At 47.7% G+C, this 20,112-nt stretch overlaps 1 protein-coding gene and 1 long non-coding RNA gene across 2 annotated transcripts; one reads left to right on the top strand and one right to left on the bottom strand.

The window, feature by feature from the left end:
• Window positions 1–165: 165 nt before the first annotated feature.
• Tnfrsf13b (TNF receptor superfamily member 13B) lies at window positions 166–16,849 on the top strand. Its single transcript, XM_021225816.2, has 5 exons — window positions 166–235; window positions 7,464–7,589; window positions 9,442–9,687; window positions 14,319–14,498; window positions 14,826–16,849. Exons 2-5 carry the CDS (start codon window positions 7,484–7,486, stop codon window positions 15,047–15,049), a joined length of 756 nt encoding a protein of 251 aa, XP_021081475.1. The 5' UTR covers window positions 166–235; window positions 7,464–7,483; the 3' UTR covers window positions 15,050–16,849.
• LOC121141354 lies at window positions 10,225–18,908 on the bottom strand. Its single transcript, XR_005878246.1, has 4 exons — window positions 18,150–18,908; window positions 16,989–17,117; window positions 10,875–11,030; window positions 10,225–10,735 (listed from the first exon to the last, which is right to left on the bottom strand). It is a non-coding gene; the product is annotated as an uncharacterized LOC121141354 (long non-coding RNA).
• Between the last annotated feature and the right edge of the window lie 1,204 nt (window positions 18,909–20,112).

Here is a 20,112-nt window from a genome sequence, read left to right on the forward strand (position 1 = left end):
TCAAGCTGAGCCCCCAGTGCTGAGCCAACAGGGACAGGTCACCCACCTGTACTCCCTGGACTGAGGCGCAGGCGCAGGTCAGCAGGGTGGCTTATTTACATGCCCAGGTCGAGGGGAAAACCCAGGAAGTGTGGCCTAGGCCTAACAAAATCTCAGGCTAATAATAAACGCCCTGAGTAATGAGTGGCGTGGGCCAGGGCAGGCAGGAGGCTGGAGCCGGTGGCACAGGAGCGTGGTGAGTAGCCAGCTGGGTGGGTGAGGGCCACGAAGGTGCTCTGGGGGCTGCGGATCCAGCATTGTCAATATAGGTACAGGCTAGAGCTACCCAGCCTTGCGACAGCCCCTCTCCCGTGTGCGGGAGAGGTCTCCAGGTTCTCCTTACCTGCCAGGGTAGTGGGGCCTAGCCAAGCATGTAGGGGTCTTCTTTTTGTATCCACACGCTTCAGCTTTTCTCCTCATGCCCCTGGATGATTTTTAAGTGAATTGGGTAGATTTTAGGTATCTTGAAATTCAGCATTTGGAACTCTGTCCCTGCTTAACCATCATTAGTTTCTAAGAATCCTTAAAGAACACCCAAGAGCACAGGTGTTGAGCATGAGGTGCCGTTGGTGTCCTCGGTAGCTAAATTCAGCCCAGGTCCTTCACGGCCGGCAGCAGAAGCTGGGTGCCATGTTTCCACCTCTCCCTGCCCCCACGCTGCTCCCCACGCTGCCTTCTCCTCCTTTTCCTTGTGGATAACTGTGGACAAATCAGGGCTGTTTACATGCAGTGCTGCCGGGGTTTTAGGGGTTTCCTCTAAGGTTCCCCATCAGGACTCACTGCTCACAGCAGCTCTACCTATCCCCACACCCAGACTCGCCTCAGGCAGGCCCTTGCTAGAATTTTCGTCACTGTCCAGCAACCATGTCCAAGGATGCCAATACATAAGTTTTTCAGAGAATCCCATGGGGCAGTGGCCAGGGCCATCTTGACCCAAGAGAAAATATCAAAGGATCTGGGACCAGGAGTTAGGGATCAGCTAGAATGTGCTGGAACCCACAGCAGCTTCTTGGTGCTGCTATGAGTGTTGAGAGTTCACGTTACAACTGTTTGTACACTTGGCCTTGGCCTGGGATGAGCTGCTTCTCTTCACCTACAAAATGACTCTCAAAGCCACAAATCTGCTTTCAATCCCTCAAACCTTGGTGAAGAGTCCAAAGACTCTGAAGTTAAAAATAACAAAAATCCTCTGACTTAAATAATATTTTAATATTTCTTATATTTGTTCCACCATGAAATATGTATATGTTCTTTCTGCTCATAGTTCCTCTATAATAATAAAAGCTAAAACAGTTACACATGAAACTAAAAGTAGAAAACCATTGGCCAGGTGTAGTAGCACACACCTTTAATCCCAGCACTCGGGATGCAGAGGCAGGTAGATCTCTGTGAATTTGAGGCCAGCCTGGTCTACATAGTGAGTTTCAGGACAGCCAGGGCTACACAGTGAGACCCTGTTTCAAAAAATCCAAAATAATGATAATAAATAAATAAACAAAAATAATAGCCATTAAAATGAAAGTAAGCACCTTAATATATTTCACGTAACAAATAATTTTGTTTTGCTCACATAGAAAAATGTGTTGTATGAAAATGAAATAAACCATAAGTATTTTGGTCTAATAGCAAGAAGCTGTAGTTTGGCCTTCATGATGTTCTTAAAACTGTCGGAGTGTTTCATTCTAACGGCAGTGTGGTACTACTTACTCACATTGGCCTCTGGCTGGTATTGAAAGGCTCGAGGCTTTCCTTCCTCTTTCAAGGTATTCACAATAGCAGCCAAACATGTCGTGTGTCCAGTTTTCAAAAGGTGGGAACTGAGGCCAGGGTGAGTGGTGAGGAACCCTGCCGGTGTGGGACCTGGGACAGAAGCCCCTGCTGCATCCCCGGCTTTGCACATCTTAATCAGTGACCTCACATTCCTCTGTAAAGGAGCCCGCAGCACCACGTTGCAGATGTGCTACGTCTTTCTGTGTGATGCAAACTGCTGTCTTAAGTTTCTTTAGCAGGTTCCAAACTAATCTGCTACAGCGGTCTTCCATGGGGCAACATCTGCCATCATGTTGGGAGGGCTTTAGGAATTGGATGTCCTGCTGACTCTTGGGCTTCATCCAGGGTATGGGGAGTCTCTGTTGATCTGAGCCCAGTGCATAGATCTAGATTCTATGAGTGTAATCCTCCTTCCCTGCTAGGCCACCGTTATCCTTGGGGACCTTCTGCCCAGCCTAGGGACTGGTGCTTCTGGGCTTTGCATGGATCTGGGTGCTGGGTGAGAAAGAAGGGTGGACGCAGCTCCTTCTGATCAATCAGCCGGCATTTGCCCTCGCTCACCCTGTGTCTTCCCATCTGACCCAGTGGCTTTGTGTGGGGGCTCCAGACATCCAGTGGACCATGGAGCCTCTCAAGCTGGCCTGCCTATCTAACCTGCTTCACAATTGTGTAGCCATCACCACAATCAAACTTGAGGATGTTTTCCAGACCCCAAAAGAAACCCTGTCAATCTTCATTTCTCCCACCTCCAGCCAACCCATTTCCCATCTCTAGAAATCTGCTTATTTGGGATATTTTATCAGCAGTGTCACTCAGTGTGCGCTGTAACTTACTATTAAGTCTTACTACGCAAGTTTTCACAAGTCACCCGTGTTGTAGCATGATCATTATTTTGTGTTCATAGCCGAATAATACCGCATTTTTTATCCATTCATCAGCTGGCCAGCATTTGGGTAGTTGCTACTCTCTGCAGACTGAGGGCAATGCTTTTGTGAAAGTGTGCTTATATTTTTGGCATATCCATTCTTTTGTATAGTCAGCTGCCTAGATTTGGAATTGCTGGCTTGCATGGTGACTCAGTTGGAGGTTTTTGTTTTGTTTTGTTTTGTTTCCACACAGGGCTTCTCTGTATTGTTTTGGAGGCTGTCCTGGAACTCACTCTGTAGACCAGGCTGGCCTCAAACTCACAGAGATCCACCTGTCTCTGCCTCCCGAGTGCTTGGATTAAAGGTGTGCGCCACCACTGCCTGGTTTCAGTTCAATGTTTTAAATGATTGCCAAGCCACTTGACAAAGTGGCCACAATGCTGTGTATTCCCATTTAATGCACAGGATTCTCATGTGTCCCTGTCCCCCATCTTCTCGATACAGCAGCCCCAGCAGGGGGCATGGCTGCTCACTGGTTCCCTTTGCCTTCTCCAGTGCTGAGCTGGGCTCCTTCCCTGAGCTTGTTGCACATTCACATATATTTTTGGGGAAATTTCTATCAACGTTTTATCCCATACCCTAAGTCTTTGACAAATTTTGAGTTATTTTTAATGGTATCAGTTAAGTACTTAACTTCATTCTTTTGCATGTGTCTATCCTGCTTTCCCTTCAAGATTGATTGCTGTAGCATCTTAAACATATGGCATGTTAGTTTGAATGATGCCCACTATTCATTGAAAAGGCTGAGTTTTGCCCATTGAATGCTCCTGTAAAGAAGGCTCACACATGCAAAGGCTTGTTTGTGCTCCCCATCCAGCTGCACTGGCTGGATCCCTGTCTACACCGGTACCCCACTGCCGGCTGTGGCAGCCCTGCATTGTTTCATAACCAGAAGTGGGAGTCCTCCAGCTTTGCCCTTCTTTTTAAGATTATTGTGACGGCTCAGTTCCTTGCAATTCTGTTTGAAGTTTTAGATAGCCTTTTCTATTTATATTTTTAAAAAGTTGTTAGGATTCTGTTATAGATTATATGATTGGTAGATTGTTTTTGGGTCATATTGATTTTTTTAAGTCTTCCAGTCTATCAACACAGGCATCTTTTGATTTATCTAGGTAATTTCTTTCCACAATATTCTATAGATTTGGCATATACGTCTTTCAAATCATTGGTTAAATTTACTAAGTATTTTATTTCTTTTTGTGTCATTATAAGCTAAATTGTTCCTTAATTTCCTCTAGCAAGCCTATGAAAATTCAATGGGTTTTGATTGTTGAATTTTTTTAGTCTTGTAACTATGCTTTTATCAGCTTAGCACTTTTGTAGTCCTTCTTACTATAAGATCATGTCATCTGTGGACAGAGGTGGACGTATCTTTCCTCACTCCAATTTGGGTACCTTTATTTAGTAATATCATTATTATTTTGCCTAAGTGCCAGGGTTAGGGCAGGTCTTTAATCTAATTTCATCTGTATTCAGCAACTGCGTCCACAGATACAGGTTCACCAAGGATATCAATATATAAAGTTTCTCAGAGAAGGGAATGAGGCATTGATCAGAGGCCACCTTGACTCAAAAGAAAATGCCAAGGACCTGGGGCTGGGAGTTGGATAGCAGCCAGAATGCATAGTTGACCCAGTACTATGCAGAGCAGAAAAGGGTGAGGGGTACAGTCTTGCCTCATTCCTGATCTTACCTAATTTGGTTTTTTCCCACAAGCACTTTATTAACTGTAAAATCTTTTGTCTATGGCCTTTCTTGTGGGAAAGGGTTGGTTTTAACCCTAGTTTATTATACCCCGTGTTTCCCTGTTTTTGTCTTGTTTTATCAGAAAAGGTGTTGTTTTGTCAAATGCCTCTCTGCATCCATTGGGATGAATGTGGCTTCCTTAATTCTTTCAATGTTGTATGTGGAACCGATGGCTTCTTGTAGTCTAGAAACAATCTCCTTTGATCGAGGTGACTAACACGTTCTGCATGTTGGGTGTGCTGACATTTTGTTGAGGAACTTGCACCTGTATTCATGGACCTATTGGTCTGGGGTTTTCTTTTTCTTTTAATGTCTCTTTGGGGCTTGACATAAGATGTATTTTATCTGATAATAATTGTAAGTTTGTATCAGCTCTTTGGACACTATTTGCATAAAGTGTCTTGCTCTGTGCTTTTACTTTACATCTTCTGTGTTCTTTGATCTAAGCGCTGGGGTTGGGGTGTGGCTAAGCACTCTGGGCCCCGGGCTGCATCAGAAACACCACCACAAACAAAAACAAATCTTCTATAAATAGCGTATAGATGAGTCTTGTGGGTTTTTGCAAATCTGTCTGCCCATTTCTGCCTTTAAATACAAGCATTCAGATTGTTTATTTAATATTTTTCTGATAAAGATTTATTTCTGCTGTTTATATTTTGCTTCTTGTTATTTATTCTGGGCATGAATGTGTGTATGTGTGGGGATTCAGTGCCATGAAGAATGAGTGGAGGCCAGAAAACACCTTGTGGGAGCAGATTTTCTCCTTCTGTATGTGTTCAGGTGAACTCAAGTGTGCAGGACTGGCAGTAGGTACCTATACACTGAGTCATGGCACTGCCCCACCCTCTTTTCTGAAGATTTTAAATTATTTTCTCGGTGATTATCTTAAAAAATTACAATTAACAAATTAATCTTATGATAACTTAATTTGAGCATCTACTTAGTTTCATTAATATGAAAACTCTGTTCCTAAAGATCTCTGCCCATTTCTTTTTGTGCTATTATTGTTACATATTTACTCTTTGAACACTGAATGTTTATTGCCATAGGTTTTAAATAATTGTTTTATGTAGTGTCTATTAAATTATGTAGAGAAACAGGAGTTTCAACTCATAACAAGAATGCAGTAATTCTTCCCTTTATAAAAATTTATCGTGGCTGGCCTGTTAGTGCAGGCCAATGACCCCAGGTACCTGAGAAGCTGAGGCAGCAAGATCACAAGTTCAAGGCCCTCTCTTGGCTAGAAAGGGGGTTCAAGGTCAACCTGGGCCAATTCAACAAGGCCTTGCCTCAGCGTAACTCACTGGCACATGTGCTGCTTGGGTGCAGGCTAAAGGAGGGGAAGGGGGAAGGCCCATAATCAGGAGGCAAGTTCTCCTCACTCCCCATGCCAGGAATACCTAGTGCTGCCCCTGGGCCTGCCAACTTCGAGTTCTGCTACTGTCACTGCCCTCTGCCTCTGAGGACTTCCGATGGAGCAATAAGCCTGCCTGACTGAGAAAAGAAGCTCAGCTTTCTTTCTCTGAAGAGTAAATAGACACTGAAAAGTGCTTCAGGGGAAGCTGTGGCCAAAACAAATGACACAGTCAGAGTGAAGCCTCAAAGCAGCAAAGCAGACAGCTGCACACAGCTCTGTCAGAGGCAGATCATGTGTGTAACACACCAGGCAGGGTCTCCAACCCACAGTGGCGAGTCAGAATGTCCGCTCTACTCCTGGGTGCAGCAAGTGTGCTGGGCCTTGGTGCGAGCCGGGCCTTGGTGTGAGCCATAATCAAGACATGGGCTTTATACAAAGCACCATTGTGATGTTTCATGTGTCAGTGAACAAGAAAAGGAGAGGAACTCTGCATTGAGTGCCTGCTGTAGGCTTGGCACTGAGGTCTGCTTTTAAAAACTTTGTTCATTTAGTGGGCACCTACTAAATCCTGAGGACCCAGCACTGGACCAGGCCTTGCCAAATGATGCCTGGGGTGAATCTAAACAACGGTGGGAAGCAGCCACACTCACGAATGCCAGGGTGACGTGAGGAGCAAGAGGGGAGCATGCCAGTGGGAGACAGTAGGGTCCCTCTGAGGTCCATGCGCCGATGACAAGAAAGGAGGGTCACGTGAGGCAACAGACCGTGGAGATGAAGCAGCCTTGGACGGATGGCGTGCTGTACTGGGCTAGAGGGACAGCTCTGTGGTAAAGAGCACTTGCTGCTTTTGCAGAGGACACGGGTTTGGTTCCCAGCACCCATACAAAGCAGCACACAACCACCTGTAACTCCAGTTCTAGATGATCCAGAGTCCTCTCCTCGACACCACAGACACCAGGCATACACTCTGCATGAAGGCCTCCACATAGACCATTAACAGACAACGTTAGGTACCTAGGCACATGCCTGCACACATGCAGACCAGCACACCGGCCTCATAGGCACACCCGCAGGCACACACAGACAAGCTGGCAAAGGTGAAGACTAAAACCCTTGCCTCTGACCTCAAAGCCATATTTATACAAAGTCACATAAAAATGACATTCTGTCAAGGACAGTTAGAGAAGAGATGACATCATTGTTTGCTTTTGGGTTCCCCAGATATCCAGTGTCAGTCATTTTGTGCTGATTCATGGACCCCTGATGTAGTCTAACGTTAGCCATCTGGCCCATGCTGGATATCTTTGTCAGTGCCAGGTTGTCTAAACATAAATCGGTCCTCACAGTCCTCCGCTTCCCACAGTCTCCCAGGAGTAATGAGATTCAGACCCATGTCAAGGATGATGGGGAAATAAGCAGAGATCCTGGGTGGAGACCTGGAACACATGGAGGACAATGTGGGGACAGATAGGGTGCAACTCTATTAGGCAGGGATCCTCAGAGAAACCATTTTACAGATGGGAAAAGGTTAAAAAGGGAAGAACCCACCCCAGAATGTGGCCGGAGAAGCCGCCTGGGTTCCGTTTGGTCATCTGCTCTCCTAACCTCCATCTCTCCTTCCACAGGACTGGTGGCCAGGGTGACTATGGCATCCTGCCCCAAAGAGCAGTACTGGGACTCCTTGACAAAATCCTGTGTCTCCTGTGTCCCCTGCAGCCAGAGGAACCAGCGTAGCTGTACAGAATTCTGCAGTGAGTTCTCTGAGCCATTCCCTCGCCTGACTCAGAGCCCCTCTGGCCTGTCTGCAGCCAGGTGGAGGAGCAGAGATAGAGGGATGAGATGTACCACGTGGTCTCTCCCCTTAGCCTTCCAGCTGCTTGCACATGTCCATTCTTTCCTGCCCCACACCTTTGGAAACTGCCTACTCCCCTGCCTGGAAGGCATTTCCCTAGTCTTCCCTTAGCTTCTTTTCACTCAGCCTTCAGTACCTCTTATGGATGTCCTGGATGACTTCTCTGACTACAAAGGAGGAATTATTCCTCATCCTGTGACCCTTCATCTCTTTCTCCTCCTTAAGAATTTTTTAAACTTTATTCTTTGGTAATTCAATACACAAAAACAACCTCTCTCTCTCTCTCTCTCTCTCTCTCTCTCTCTCTCTCTCTCTCTCTCTCCTTTTTGACAGGTCTATTATGTGATTCAGGCTAGTCTTGAACTTGAGACCCTTCTGCATCAGCCTCCTGATTGCTGGGGTTACAGGAGTGGACCTCCTCCCTGCTCTACTGCTGCCTTGCTTTGAAACTATGGGAATTATCAAACATATAAACACGGGCATAGGAGAGCATAGCACACCCACATGCACATCTTCAGAAATTGTTAAAGCTCTGCCTTTTCATCTCCAATCCTGTTTTCTTACTCATGTATTTTTTAGACATGTACTGATTATCTCTCAGTTTTAAAACTTATGTTATGGTTTGTGTGTGTGTGTGTGTGTGTGTGTGTGTGTGTGTGTGTGTGTGTGTGTGTATGTGTAGATACTTTTGGTAGTCAGTTCTCTCTTCCATGTGGGTCCTGGGGACCAAACCAGGTTACCAGTCTGGTGACAAATGCCTTTACCCATTGAGCCATCTTGTCCACTGTTGCATGTTTTAAAGAAATGTAAGACTCTGTTAGTCTTAAAGGGGAAGAGCTCATGGTTTCTGGGTCTCAATCCATGTCACTTGGCTCTCTATTTCTGGACGTGTGCTGAAGGTAGCTTATTGGGAAGTGAGTGGGTAGTGCCCCCTTCCTCGATAGACTTCCTCCAAGTAGGCCTATGTCCTTTCTTTCTGGCTCTGAGGCTGTGGATGGATTCACTCACCCAGGAAATTAGCTTCCCATGATCTAATCACCAGCTGGGACCCTTGGGGGCATAACTTCTGCTCAGCATCACTACCTGTGTAGGCTGCTGTGGTTCCCGTGTGTGTTACCCATATCACTATGGACTTTCCCAGATCTTCAAGGAGGGTTCTGGCAATTTCTCTTCTATTCCTTCGACTAACTTGAAGTGCATTTCTCCTTCAAGAGGTCTGAAAATGCAAATAAACACTTTATATGACAATGTAATAATCTAGACATTAATTTTAAAAGATACATAGAGGGGGCTAGAGAGATGGTTCAGCAGTTAAGAGCATTTGCTAATTTGCAGAGGACCCAGTCCTGTTCCTAGCACCCACATGGTGTCTCCTAACCATCCCTAGGGGTCTCATGCTCTCTTCTGAACCCCACAAGCACCAGGCTCGCACGTGATACAATACATACATGCAAGCAAAGCACTCATGCACATCAACTAAAAGAAATAAATCTAGAAAATGTAAATATATGTGGAAAACCATCCTGAGCTAGGTACAGGAAGATGCACAGAAATACAGACATAAATATCAGAATGTAAGTCAACGGCTAGAGAAAACCCAGAAGGCACAACTGCCCTGGAATTGCTGTTCTTACGCTGAACTATATAGGCCTGGTTTGTTTTTGTTCCTCTGCTTTGATGTAGTTTATCGTCGGACTCCAAGCTCCTGTAAGTCTGGAACACCCAGTAGCACTGCTCTTTGTGTCTCACAGAGTTCCTCAGTTGCCGCAGAGAGCAAGGCAAGTACTACGACCACCTCCTGGGCGTCTGTGTCAGGTGTGACGCCACCTGCACACAGCACCCTCAGCAGTGTGCACAGTTCTGTGAGAAAAAGGCCCGAAGCCAGGTGAACCTGCAGCCCGAGCTCAGGAGACCACAGGCTGAGGAGGTGGAAGCCAGGCCAGGCAATTCAGGAAGGCACCAGGGAGCAGAGCATGGAGGCTTGCAGGCAGCTTCAGGTAAGCGACCAGAGGTCAGCACCTACGGTATCTGAGGACTCGGATGGTCGGGAGGCAGACTGCAATAACAATTGTCTTTGGTTCAAGAGGTCCAGACTCTAGGCAGATAGCCAGAAGCCAGGGAGGTCACTCCAGGGTAGAAAAGCTATTATAGACGAACATTTCAGAAGTCTATGGGACATTTGGACAAGCATGCATGGTATATGCTGCTCATATCTGAGGGCTCAAACACTGAACCAAGCCTTTGTAGTGAAAATATTCCAAATCTGTGCTGGGGCTGAACCCCATCCTCACAGTGCTAGTCAAATGAAGCCATGCACACATTCCTCTGATACTCAATGCATTGGCAGCCTCTCAGGGTTGTCCCTTTCTGCGTAGCCTCTCTGAGCCTCTCATTGTATGGGATCAAACAGAACAGAGTTGAAGAGAGTGATTCCACAGGGCTGGTGGAGGTGACAAACTTTTTTGGTAAACAAAAGAATTAAACAATCAGAGGGAAATGAAAGAACGAAAACTCAGATTGACCTCGATGGCGAAAGTTGACATTTATTGGTCTGAGAGGTGGTGCCCCCAAGAACAGCAATTGAACTTGCAGAGGAATGCAAATTACGTGGTTTGGGGGATGGGATAGCTAAGGGTACAGAAGGAAGAGGGGCGGGTCTTGTCAGGGTCAGAATGAGGAAGTGAACTGCTTTTCTACATAAGCTGTCTCTCAGAATGGCAGGATGAGAGACAGGTCGGCTGCTTTTCTCTGACTCCCCGGGGGATTAGCTGCTTTCTGGGAATTCCATGATGGCAGACTTCCTGGGACCTTCAGCTTGTTCAGGGCACCAGTCTTTCGAGAGGGGCAAGGAGGGAAATTTCCTTTAATCTAGACCTTTTACTCACAAGGGATAGGGTGCCATTTTCTATCTGCCAACTTTCTGATGGGGGGAGCATCATCCTGGGGTTCTCAAGTCTGGAGTGACTAGAAAAGGCATTTTCTTTACTTCACCTTGAGTGGTGGACCAGGGGAAGCAATGATGCAGTCTAGGAGAAGCTGGAGAAACTGTTGAAAAGACAGGATAAACTGTAAGTATGGGGATGTTAAGGAGGAAGGAGTGAGTGAGGAGGAGCCAGGATGGGCAGGAGCCAGGAGCCCACCCAGAGGAGGCTTGTTCCTAAGTTTTCTGTGCCTGGTCTTGTACCAGTTTTGATCTGTTGGTGTATTGCAGCATTGTTCCTGGACGAGGGCCTGAAGGGTGTGGAGCTGGTCTGGAACTGCAGGCTGTCTGTGAGCGGCTGAGACAGGGAGGTTGACTGATGGATGTTAGAACCCCCAGCTCCTGTTCTCCTTTATCGTCCTGGAAGAAAGCCCAGAGAGGCAAGAAGAGGGATGAGTTGGATGGTCCACTTTGCTCTTGTTGATGTCTGTGTAGAGCTAGGGATTAGAGCCTAATGGGGGATTAGGGAGATGGCGGAGACAAAAGGCCAGCACACAGAGACATTTGTCCTGCAACCCCAAAAGAGACATGCTTTATAGGAAAGACAGGGAGTGGTGTTGAAAATGGTTGTCTGGTGTAGCATTCCCTCTGCAGGGTGCTTTGAGGTCTGTCAGGTGTGTCACATGGAGGAGTGTCCCAGGGACACAGCAGTGAAAGGCTGCAGGCTGGTTATGAAGGACGGGCTTATTTTAATTAGTTCATTTTGAGCTAGGCAAAGATATTGGTATTGCGGGAACACTGGTAAGGTGAGGGTGTTCTAGGAGCCCACAGGCCACCCCAGGGATAGGTTTGAATGGGGATGGGTGATTAAGGATTTGAAAGGATTTTCCTAGAATAGGGGAGGCAGGTTTTCCTCCTGTCCCCAGCAGTTTTAGGAGCCAGAGGAGGATTCAGACAGATGGAAAGTGGTGGATAGTGCCAGGAGGGCCATCTGTAAGGAAGCAATCCCGATTCTGATAGTCTGGGTTCAGAGAGCTACTCCTGGTTCGGATAGTCCCCGATCAGATGGTTTTGTGGATCAGGGGAGGTGAGGGTGGGGTTGCACTGGTGAGGTTGGAGGGAACCGACAGGAATGGACTCAGGAGGTGGGGTCTACCAACACATAGGGGGGCCCTGTGAAGTGGACTTATTTCTGACTGGTAAGATGCCTTGAGATGCTGGTGAGCAGTGAATTTCCCAAGGTCTTGCTAAAAGATGAGAGGTACAGCCCCTTTAGGAAATCCCTCCTTACTATTTCAAGGGTCCTCCCAGTAGCTTTATAGGTGAAGTGAAAGCTGAGGTCGAAGAGTAGGGTAGGAAATGCTTGATTAGTAGTTAGAGAATGATGGAGACACACCCAAAAGAGGCACAGAGGGAAACCTTCTATAAAGTAGAGGGGACTTGGGAGCCCCCCAAATCCAGTCTCTCCTCAAAAACTAGGTTTTGATTTTAAATCTTTGAAGGGTATTTTTCCTCCTAATTTTGGGTGGTCAGTTTTGTTTGTTGTTTTCATTTTGTTTTTGAGGCAGTGTACTTCTATGTAGTCCAGGCTGTTCTAGAACTTGCTGTGTAGACAAGCACACCTCAAACTTGAAGAAATCTACTTGCTTCTGCTTCCTGAGTGCTGGGATTGCAAGTGTGTGCCACCATGGCCAGCAAGGGTTGGCTAGACAGATTTGAACAAGGACAGGATAGCTGATTGGCTCATAACTGTGGCCTCTCAGTCTGGCTTTGAACTCATCTCACAGGGTCAGTCCATTAGCAGGGGCCCCACTGAGAAAAGCCATCAAGCCTTTGTTTTATGCCAGCAGGCTTTTGCCTCAGGTAAGGAAGAAGCAGACAACTTGGAAGTTCACCATAGCTACTACACAGCCATGCCCCCCATCTATCTGTCTGCCCCCACAGGGGTCTGTCTAACTCTAGTTCTCATTCTGTAATGTCTCATGGATGATACATGAGTATACTGAATAATTTCCCCAAACCTGTCAGTGTGAGGTGTAAAATGTCCAGTATAGGCTGGTCAGTCCACAGAGATGGAGGGCAGATAACGTCACTCTGGGGATCAGGTGAGAGAAAACGGGTAGGGACCATTAATGGGACAGGAAGTTTTTCATTGGAGATAGAATAGTCTCAAATTAGGGGGTGGAGATGGTTGTACAACTTCATGAACATGTTTTAAAAAAACATTCAAAATTCACTAAGTGGTGAATGTGATAATTTACAAATTACATCCTGGTTTTTAAAGCAAAGGTACTGAGCCGGGCGGTGGTGGCGCATGCCTTTAATCCCAACACTCGGGAGGCAGAGGCAGGTGGATCTCTGTAAATTCAAGGCCAGCCTGGTTTACCAAGTGAGTTCCAGGACAGCCTCCAAAACAATACAGAGAAACCCTGTCTTGAAAAAAAAAAACCAAAACAAACAAACAAACAAAACAAGGTACTGAGCCTCCTTTATCTTCCACCTCCAACCCCAATCATGGAACAGGAGAATTAAGGAAATCCAGTTCAAAAAGCACCTGGCACCCAGAACAAACTGAGCTATTGCCATGTTATTATGTTTTATCAGTGTGAAAACACTCCAAGTTCTTAAGAAATCAATAAAGGAAAAACTGAATAATAGCATGCAGCTAGATCTGGCTAATCCACAAAAGGGAACCAGCCCTGAACAGATATCCCCTCACAGCCCAAGTTACACTTTGAGCAATTATCCATTGTTCTGCAGAGACAGAATTCCAAGGTGTGATTGTTTGGACAGATAAGGAGATTTACAGTGTAAAGGATTGTCATAGTTATCTTAGGCAGACCAGCCCTGCTTTTCCCAGGCAGTTGTTAACTGGGGTCCTGCTGCCTGTGGGCAGAATTCTGCTCGTCCTGATTAAAGGCACAGGGATGAGTTAGCATTGTCAGCCAGGGCTGATGTCTACACTGCCTGACAGCAGCTGTGCTCTGTTGTTAAACTTTACTTTTGTGCAACTTAGTGTTTTCTGAGCAAGTTTATTGGTGAGTCCTTTCTAAGGTTATTACTGCCCCGCCCTCCTTCGGGGAGTGGTCCCTCCACGGCGCTAGCACAGAGTGTGCCCAGGCCCTGCACTGCAGGACACAGGGGAAGTTTGGGAGGAACAATGCCAGGAGCAGAGCTTTGGCCGGAACTGGAGAGTCTCCTGTGCCCCACTTCCTGAGTCCTTCTGCTTCACACCTGGACCGACTCCTCAGTCGTCTCCCTGCTCTTGATTTCAAGTCCAAGCTCCCCTGAAGCCAGGAGGAGCCATCCTCCTTGGACTGTCATCCTTGCACACCAGCATGCACACATCCATCGCTGGGCCTGTCCACCTCCAAAGCATGAGGGAGAAGACAGGATGGGCCAGGGCCGGGCGGTCAGCTTCATGGTCCTGGAAAAATGCGCCATCAGTTTGGGGTAGAAGGGGCCAATTCCCTCAGGACTCAGAAAGCAGAGCAGTGATATCTTGGGGCCAGAAAAGGAATTCCCTGTCCTCGCCAGCAAGGTAGGCGTGGGGATGACCATGTGGACTGCTTGGACCTGTTGAGGTCAAAAGAAAGCCGGTGGTAGGGAGGGCACTTAGTCCTGGAATGCGGGAGGGTATGGGTAGCGAGGAGGGAAAACCGGGGAGTGGGTGTGCCCCTTGAACTCGTGCTCTTGTCTGTCTTGAAGCATCCACCGGACTGAGGCTGAGCAGCGACCAACTGGCCCTCGTCTACTGCACCCTCGGGCTCTGCCTCTGTGCCATATTCTGCTGTTTTTTGGTGGCCTTGGCCTGCTTCCTCCGGCGTAAAGAGCCGCTTCCCAGCCAGTGTTCAGGGCCGCGTGGGTCACAGGCAAAGTCTCCCCACCGTAAGTACAGAAAGCCCGGCCTCCTTGCCTGACAAGCACCGGCAATCTCCCCTTCCCTGTCCGCCACTACCCCTACGAGCCCTGACGCATCCCAGAGAAATTAGGCTCGAGCAGCAGGGCCAGGACAAAGGGTGGGTGTCAGGTTGCTGGCTTTGCCAGAAGATCCAGAAGGAGGGTCATCTGGGGGTGGGGCAAGATGGTTGGGAGGCAGGTTCAGGGAGAAGTGAGCCCAGCCTTGACAGACTGCTCAGGAACACACAGGAGGACGAGTCCTAGGGTGGCTGTAGAAGCTCTGGGCTCCCATGGCACCCTCTTCCGTCCCATCAGGTCCTGAGATGGAAGCTCGCAGCGAGATAGCCTTGCCACCCCAGCCTGTCGAGACATGTAGCTTCTGCTTCCCGGAGCGCAGGTCGCCCACACAGGAGAGTACTCGCACGCTCGGGATTCTCGGCTTAGCGGGGACCGCAGCCCCGCAGCCTTGTGCGCGCGCATCAATTGGCGGCCTGGGCGTAGTGCGCGTGCCCATCGGGGACGCGGGTCCCGGAGCTTGACAGTCAGAAAAGGAGGCAATTAAAAGGATGGAGTGCGAGAGGAGGGGAGGAATGGAGAAGAGACGCGAAGAAGAAGACACGCGAGAGGCAGCCTGACTGCACCCATCCACAATGAAGCAACCACCCGCAGCGCCCACATTCCCCAGAGACATCTGTGCCATTGTGTCCCATACTTTAGGCAGACTAGTCAACCTGTGTGCTCCTCTTGAGTGGAGAAAGATGGAGAATGGTCGGCACCTGGAGCACTGTTCTCATAGTTGTTACAAACAAGTGCTCTTCCCTAGGGCCTTCGGCAGATAGTTGAGTGGAGTGCGTGTTTGTGAATTAAGTAATTTACATGTGTGTGCAGGTGCTGGGTTGTGTCGTGTGCCTGTGTACATGGATTGTGTGTCTGTATGAATCGTGTGTACATGTGCACTGTACGTACATGTGTGAATTTGGTGCATGCAGGTATATGTTTTCACATGTGTGTGCAGCCAATGTGATGTAGCCAGGAAGGTGAGGGCCTCCAGGTGAAGGCCAAAAGTCTAAAAAAAAAAAAAGAGTGTTTCCTGAACCTCAACATGAGTATGTTCAAGTTGCATCCATTTTTAATGAGCACCTATATGTATCATTTTAGTTGCATTTAAACCTCCAGGTGCACAAAAATATCCTCAGAAGCGTTTTCCCAGTAAGCTTAAGTATGAAATGGTACACAGTGAAATTTCATACTTCCTACACCAGTGCTTGGCAGACCTACCCATCCCAAAAGCCACACAGCAAGTGCCCTGTTCTCACCATCCATAGCTAGTAGGCTGCACAGAGATAATGTTGCTATTCACAGTATAAGACGGATGACAGCTCTGGTAACACAAAGTCCACAGAGAAGAACCCTGCAGTCAAGAGGTCCGCAGAATAGGATCTTCCTGAGGCTGCACATGCCTGACGTTACACATGGCAAGGTCTGTCTTTGGCTTCTCCTTACCCCGATGTGGCCTTTCTGTCATTCTACATTCTGCCCTCCCCCCCCTCCCTTCCTTTCTCTCTGGGTTTATTCTCCCTTTTAGATTTCTTGTTATGATCCACCTAATGGCTTCATTTTGACCTCTGTGTAAAAACTCCATCTCCAAGTAAGGCCACATTGGAAGCACTAAGGGTTAGGATTTCAACATAATGAGTTTTGGGGGACAAATTCAACCCATGACAGAGGCTCTGTGAGACCACCACTGCTTTATCTTTGTTAACAAGATAGCATCTAACAAGCTCTTGTCCAAGATGTGTCTTACCAAGTATTGAAGCAGCCTACTCATTACGGTGCCCACCAAGATCAACGCCCTACAACAGGGTTGCTAGGAAGTCCCTGGTCCCTGCTACAGACCCATGCTGGCTGTGTGCTGGCTTTGAATGCCAGATGTTTCTGGAACTGGAGGTGGGAGAGGAGAAATGTCAAGACCCAGTGCTGAGCGCCCAGCCTCAGTGTCAGTCAAAGACACTCTCGAGAGTGCTCAGCTTTCCAGTGGATCCTCTGTAAATTTTCTTCCTTTCTCCTTGTGAAGAAAGGGCTCTTTTGCCACTTTTATCTGTTGTGTTGGGTCAGCCTGAAGAACACAGCCCGATTCCACTTGCACTGTCCCCTTAAAAACTTTATTACTATATAGTAATTGAATAAAACTGATTTTGCTGCAGCTTTTACAAACCTGTATACAACGGGCTTTGGTAGTCCTCCCCTCCCCCATAATTCTCTCATCTCCTTCCACTGGTATCTTCTCTACACAATGTCTTTAAAAAATATCTAGATTTCATAAATGTGAGAAAACCTGGCATTTGTCTTACTTAATCAAATTTTCCTTAACACGATTTCTCATTGCAAACATTTTCTTAAAGATGATAAAAATTTTATGCCAAGATGATAAAATTTTATTCTTCATTCACAGTCTTCTTCATTTCCTGATTTCCTTACCTGGAATTCTGGGCCAGCCTCCCTCAGTCTCTTTGATGATACCTTTCTCCCAACCATTGATCAGTGTTTCTGTAAAAGACCAGGTGTGGCCAGACAGGGATGTACACCATGTGGTCTTCTTTGGCTGTACTGTAGGGTAAAAAGGACCAGTGAAAGAATATTCTGGCCCTGAGACCAGGGCCGAGGAAACACACCCTGCCTCTAACAAACTCAGGACTTGAAATCCAACCAATCTCGGAGCTTGTCTCAAGCTCAGACTTCGGGCACCTAGCAAATCCCCACCCTGAAAATCTTTACAATGGAAAGCTCTGCCTCTAAGAAACCCTACATAAGCTGGGTGTGGTGGCGCACACCTTTAATCCTAGCATATAGGAGGCAGAGGCTGGCAGATCTCTGTGAGTTCAAGGCCAGCCTGGTCTACAGAGTGAATTCTAGGACAGCCGGAGCTGTTACACAGAGAAACCCTGTCTTGAAAAATAGAACCCCTCTATAAGCCCTGTGCCTGTTCACTTTGTGGCTGCCTTTTTCTACCCTGGCAGAGGCAGTCACTCTCCTGGGTTCCTCCCTCCCATAAAACCTGAGTGAGGCTTGTTATGCAGTATAACTTTGTGGTATTCCCTGGGGAGGAAGGGGGAGGGGGAGGGAGCTGAGCAGAGACAGAACACTTTGAGCAAAGTGGAACAAAGGTATAACAGTTTTACAGGGGAAATCCTCTCCTGCTGGAGCAGAGTTGTTACACTTGCATTAGGGAAACCTTTCCCCAGGCACAGAACTGTAACACTTTGCTGGGGAAACCATCCCTCACCCCCCAGAACAGAGCTCTAACACTTCCGTTGGGATACCTCTCCCTTCAGAGCTGAAGGTATTCCTTTGCTTCCCACAGCCAGGACAGCTTTCTATCAGACTGTAACACACGCACAGCAACTGCAGATCCCTGGCCTTGCTCCTCTATAATACATGTTTCTTTGTCTTACCCTCCCCCCCCACGTGCCTCCAGGGATCTCAATGTGATGTTTAAGGGTTTCTTGTTTTAATTTATTCTGCTTCAGCTTCTTTTAAGATTATTATGTTTCTCTCTCCTGTATCTTCTAGTTCTGGGCTGTCTTTGTGGCTCATTTTGGATCATTCCCACCACACCTCAAATTCTGTTTCATTCGTCACCTGCTGAGTCTTCTCTTCAGGGCGTCAAGGGCAGACTCTTGGTTTCTTCTCGACTCTTCTCTTCTGCTACAATCCCCACCTACTCACGCATGCTGTCCACCCATCTGCTTCTGCCCAGTTGTCTCTTGGCCCTGGGTTTTTCATTTGCTCTTTGGCATTGTGCCACTTCTGACTGAGTGCCAGACATGTACAGAAGACTGGAGAAGTACTTATGCCTTCATTTCTGTTGACCCACCAGCAAGAGGTGGAGCCAATCTAGTTATGAATTGAGGTGGGTCTGGGTTGTCGCCCTGTCTACCCCGCTGGCTTCACGTTCCTTTAGCGCTGCAGGCTCTTGATGGCTACTGAGTTCAGTATGTCCTTGTTCTGCCTAGGCTGTGTTTTTTTTTTTCCCCTGGGGCTCTGCTACATGGAGGGCTGTGGGCACTTTTAGGTTTCAGGAGATGACTGTCACCATCGGAATGGGATGAGACTGTCTACTGCCTTGCTGCTCTCTCAGGCTGAGGCAATCCAGGTGCTCTCAGACCCAGGACAGAGAAGTCTTCCTTGACACCTCGGCAGCTCTCCTCCAACATGGGTAGCCTCGACACTCAGGTCAATCAGTTCACTGCCTTTTGAGTCTGTTGAACTTTGTGCATTTTCTGCTCTCCCTGACCTAAGGCCTGTGGCTGAGGACCTCTCTGTGCCCAGCATGTGAAGGGTGGTATCTGGAGAACCTGTGGTGGGTGTGAGCTACCTTTGTGTTTGGATGAGGTTGCCCCTCCCCACAAGGCTTTAGTGACCAGACAGTCATCATGGGGATGCAATTATGCTCTGACTGGTGTGCAGGGGGGGGGGGGGAGGTGATGTCATTTAGGTGGTGACAGAGCAGAGCCTAATGACTAAATCCTGGTGGCTTTGTAAGAGGGACCAGGAGAGGAAAGTGCTCCACCTATGCAGACTCTCCATGCTGCCTTGAACTCTGGGACCTTTTTCTTTATGGCAGGCCTGTTAGTGGTGCTACTGCCAGCTGAGAATGGGTCCGTGTACCTTGTTTGCAGTTCCCACTCAAATGATCCACATGTAACCATCCCCTTGTACTTTCTAGCCTCCGGAACCACGAGGAAGTAAACCTGTGTTCCTTCTAAGCATCCCACAACATCCCATAGCAACAGAAATGTGCTGGCACTTTCCTGGCTCTGGACCATCAAATCTGCCCATGGTTTACTGCACTTCTATTGGAAGTCAGCTGAGGAAAGAGCTGAGACTTTGTAGTCATTCTAGAACCTGCCTCTTCATTTTACAGATGAGAGACTAGAAGTCAGAGACAGTCACTAGCTAGCATAGGACAGACACACTGCCAAGCCCACTGGAGTCCTGACTGTAGTCCGGTCTCCTGATAAATGCTTGCCTGTCATCAACTCTTCGTGGGAGACAGAATTGGGGAGGGCGTTATGTGGGGCTTCAATCAACACTGGCCTTCACATTTACTGCCTGAGGAACATGGCGAATAGTTAGTTACTTTCAGGTGGGTAGAAAAAGCAGCTTGCTCCCTGGTTGGCAGGGGAACATGTGGCCTCAGGAGGGACCAGGGTCCTTTCTGTAGACTGGTTTAGGCTGGTGCTTCAAGCTTAATATTGTTAAAAAGGACTCCCACACCCCCGTTTCAAGGACCTGGAATTCAGGGACCAAAGACACATTCCTTTGTTGCAGGGGGACTGCCTGCTTAAGCTCACAGTTAAATGAAGGAAGTCCCCTAGTTTAGGCCAAGCCTCTTTCTTTCTTTCTTTCCTTTTTTTTTTTTTTTTTTTTTTTTGGTTTTTACGAGACAGGGTTTCTCTGTATTGTTTTGGAGGCTATCGGTCCAGCCCGGCCTCGAACTCCGCCTGCCTCTGCCTACCGAGTGCTGGGATTAAAGGCGTGGGCCACCACCGCCCGGCGCCAAGCCTCTTTTCTGGGACATCCTTCTCCTTCACTCAGGGCT

The sequence above is a fragment of the Mesocricetus auratus genome, unplaced genomic scaffold (genome assembly GCF_017639785.1).
Source record: "Mesocricetus auratus isolate SY011 unplaced genomic scaffold, BCM_Maur_2.0 Super-Scaffold_100007, whole genome shotgun sequence".
Lineage (NCBI taxonomy): Eukaryota > Metazoa > Chordata > Mammalia > Rodentia > Cricetidae > Mesocricetus > Mesocricetus auratus.

Coding starts and splice junctions, on each gene's coding strand:
- Tnfrsf13b (XM_021225816.2), top strand. CDS start 7,484: ATGGCATCCTGCCCCAAAGAGCAGTACTGGGACTCCTTGACAAAATCC. Junction 9,688..14,318: donor AGGCTTGCAGGCAGCTTCAG/GTAAGCGACCAG, acceptor TCTGTCTTGAAG/CATCCACCGGACTGAGGCTG. Junction 14,499..14,825: donor ACAGGCAAAGTCTCCCCACC/GTAAGTACAGAA, acceptor CCGTCCCATCAG/GTCCTGAGATGGAAGCTCGC.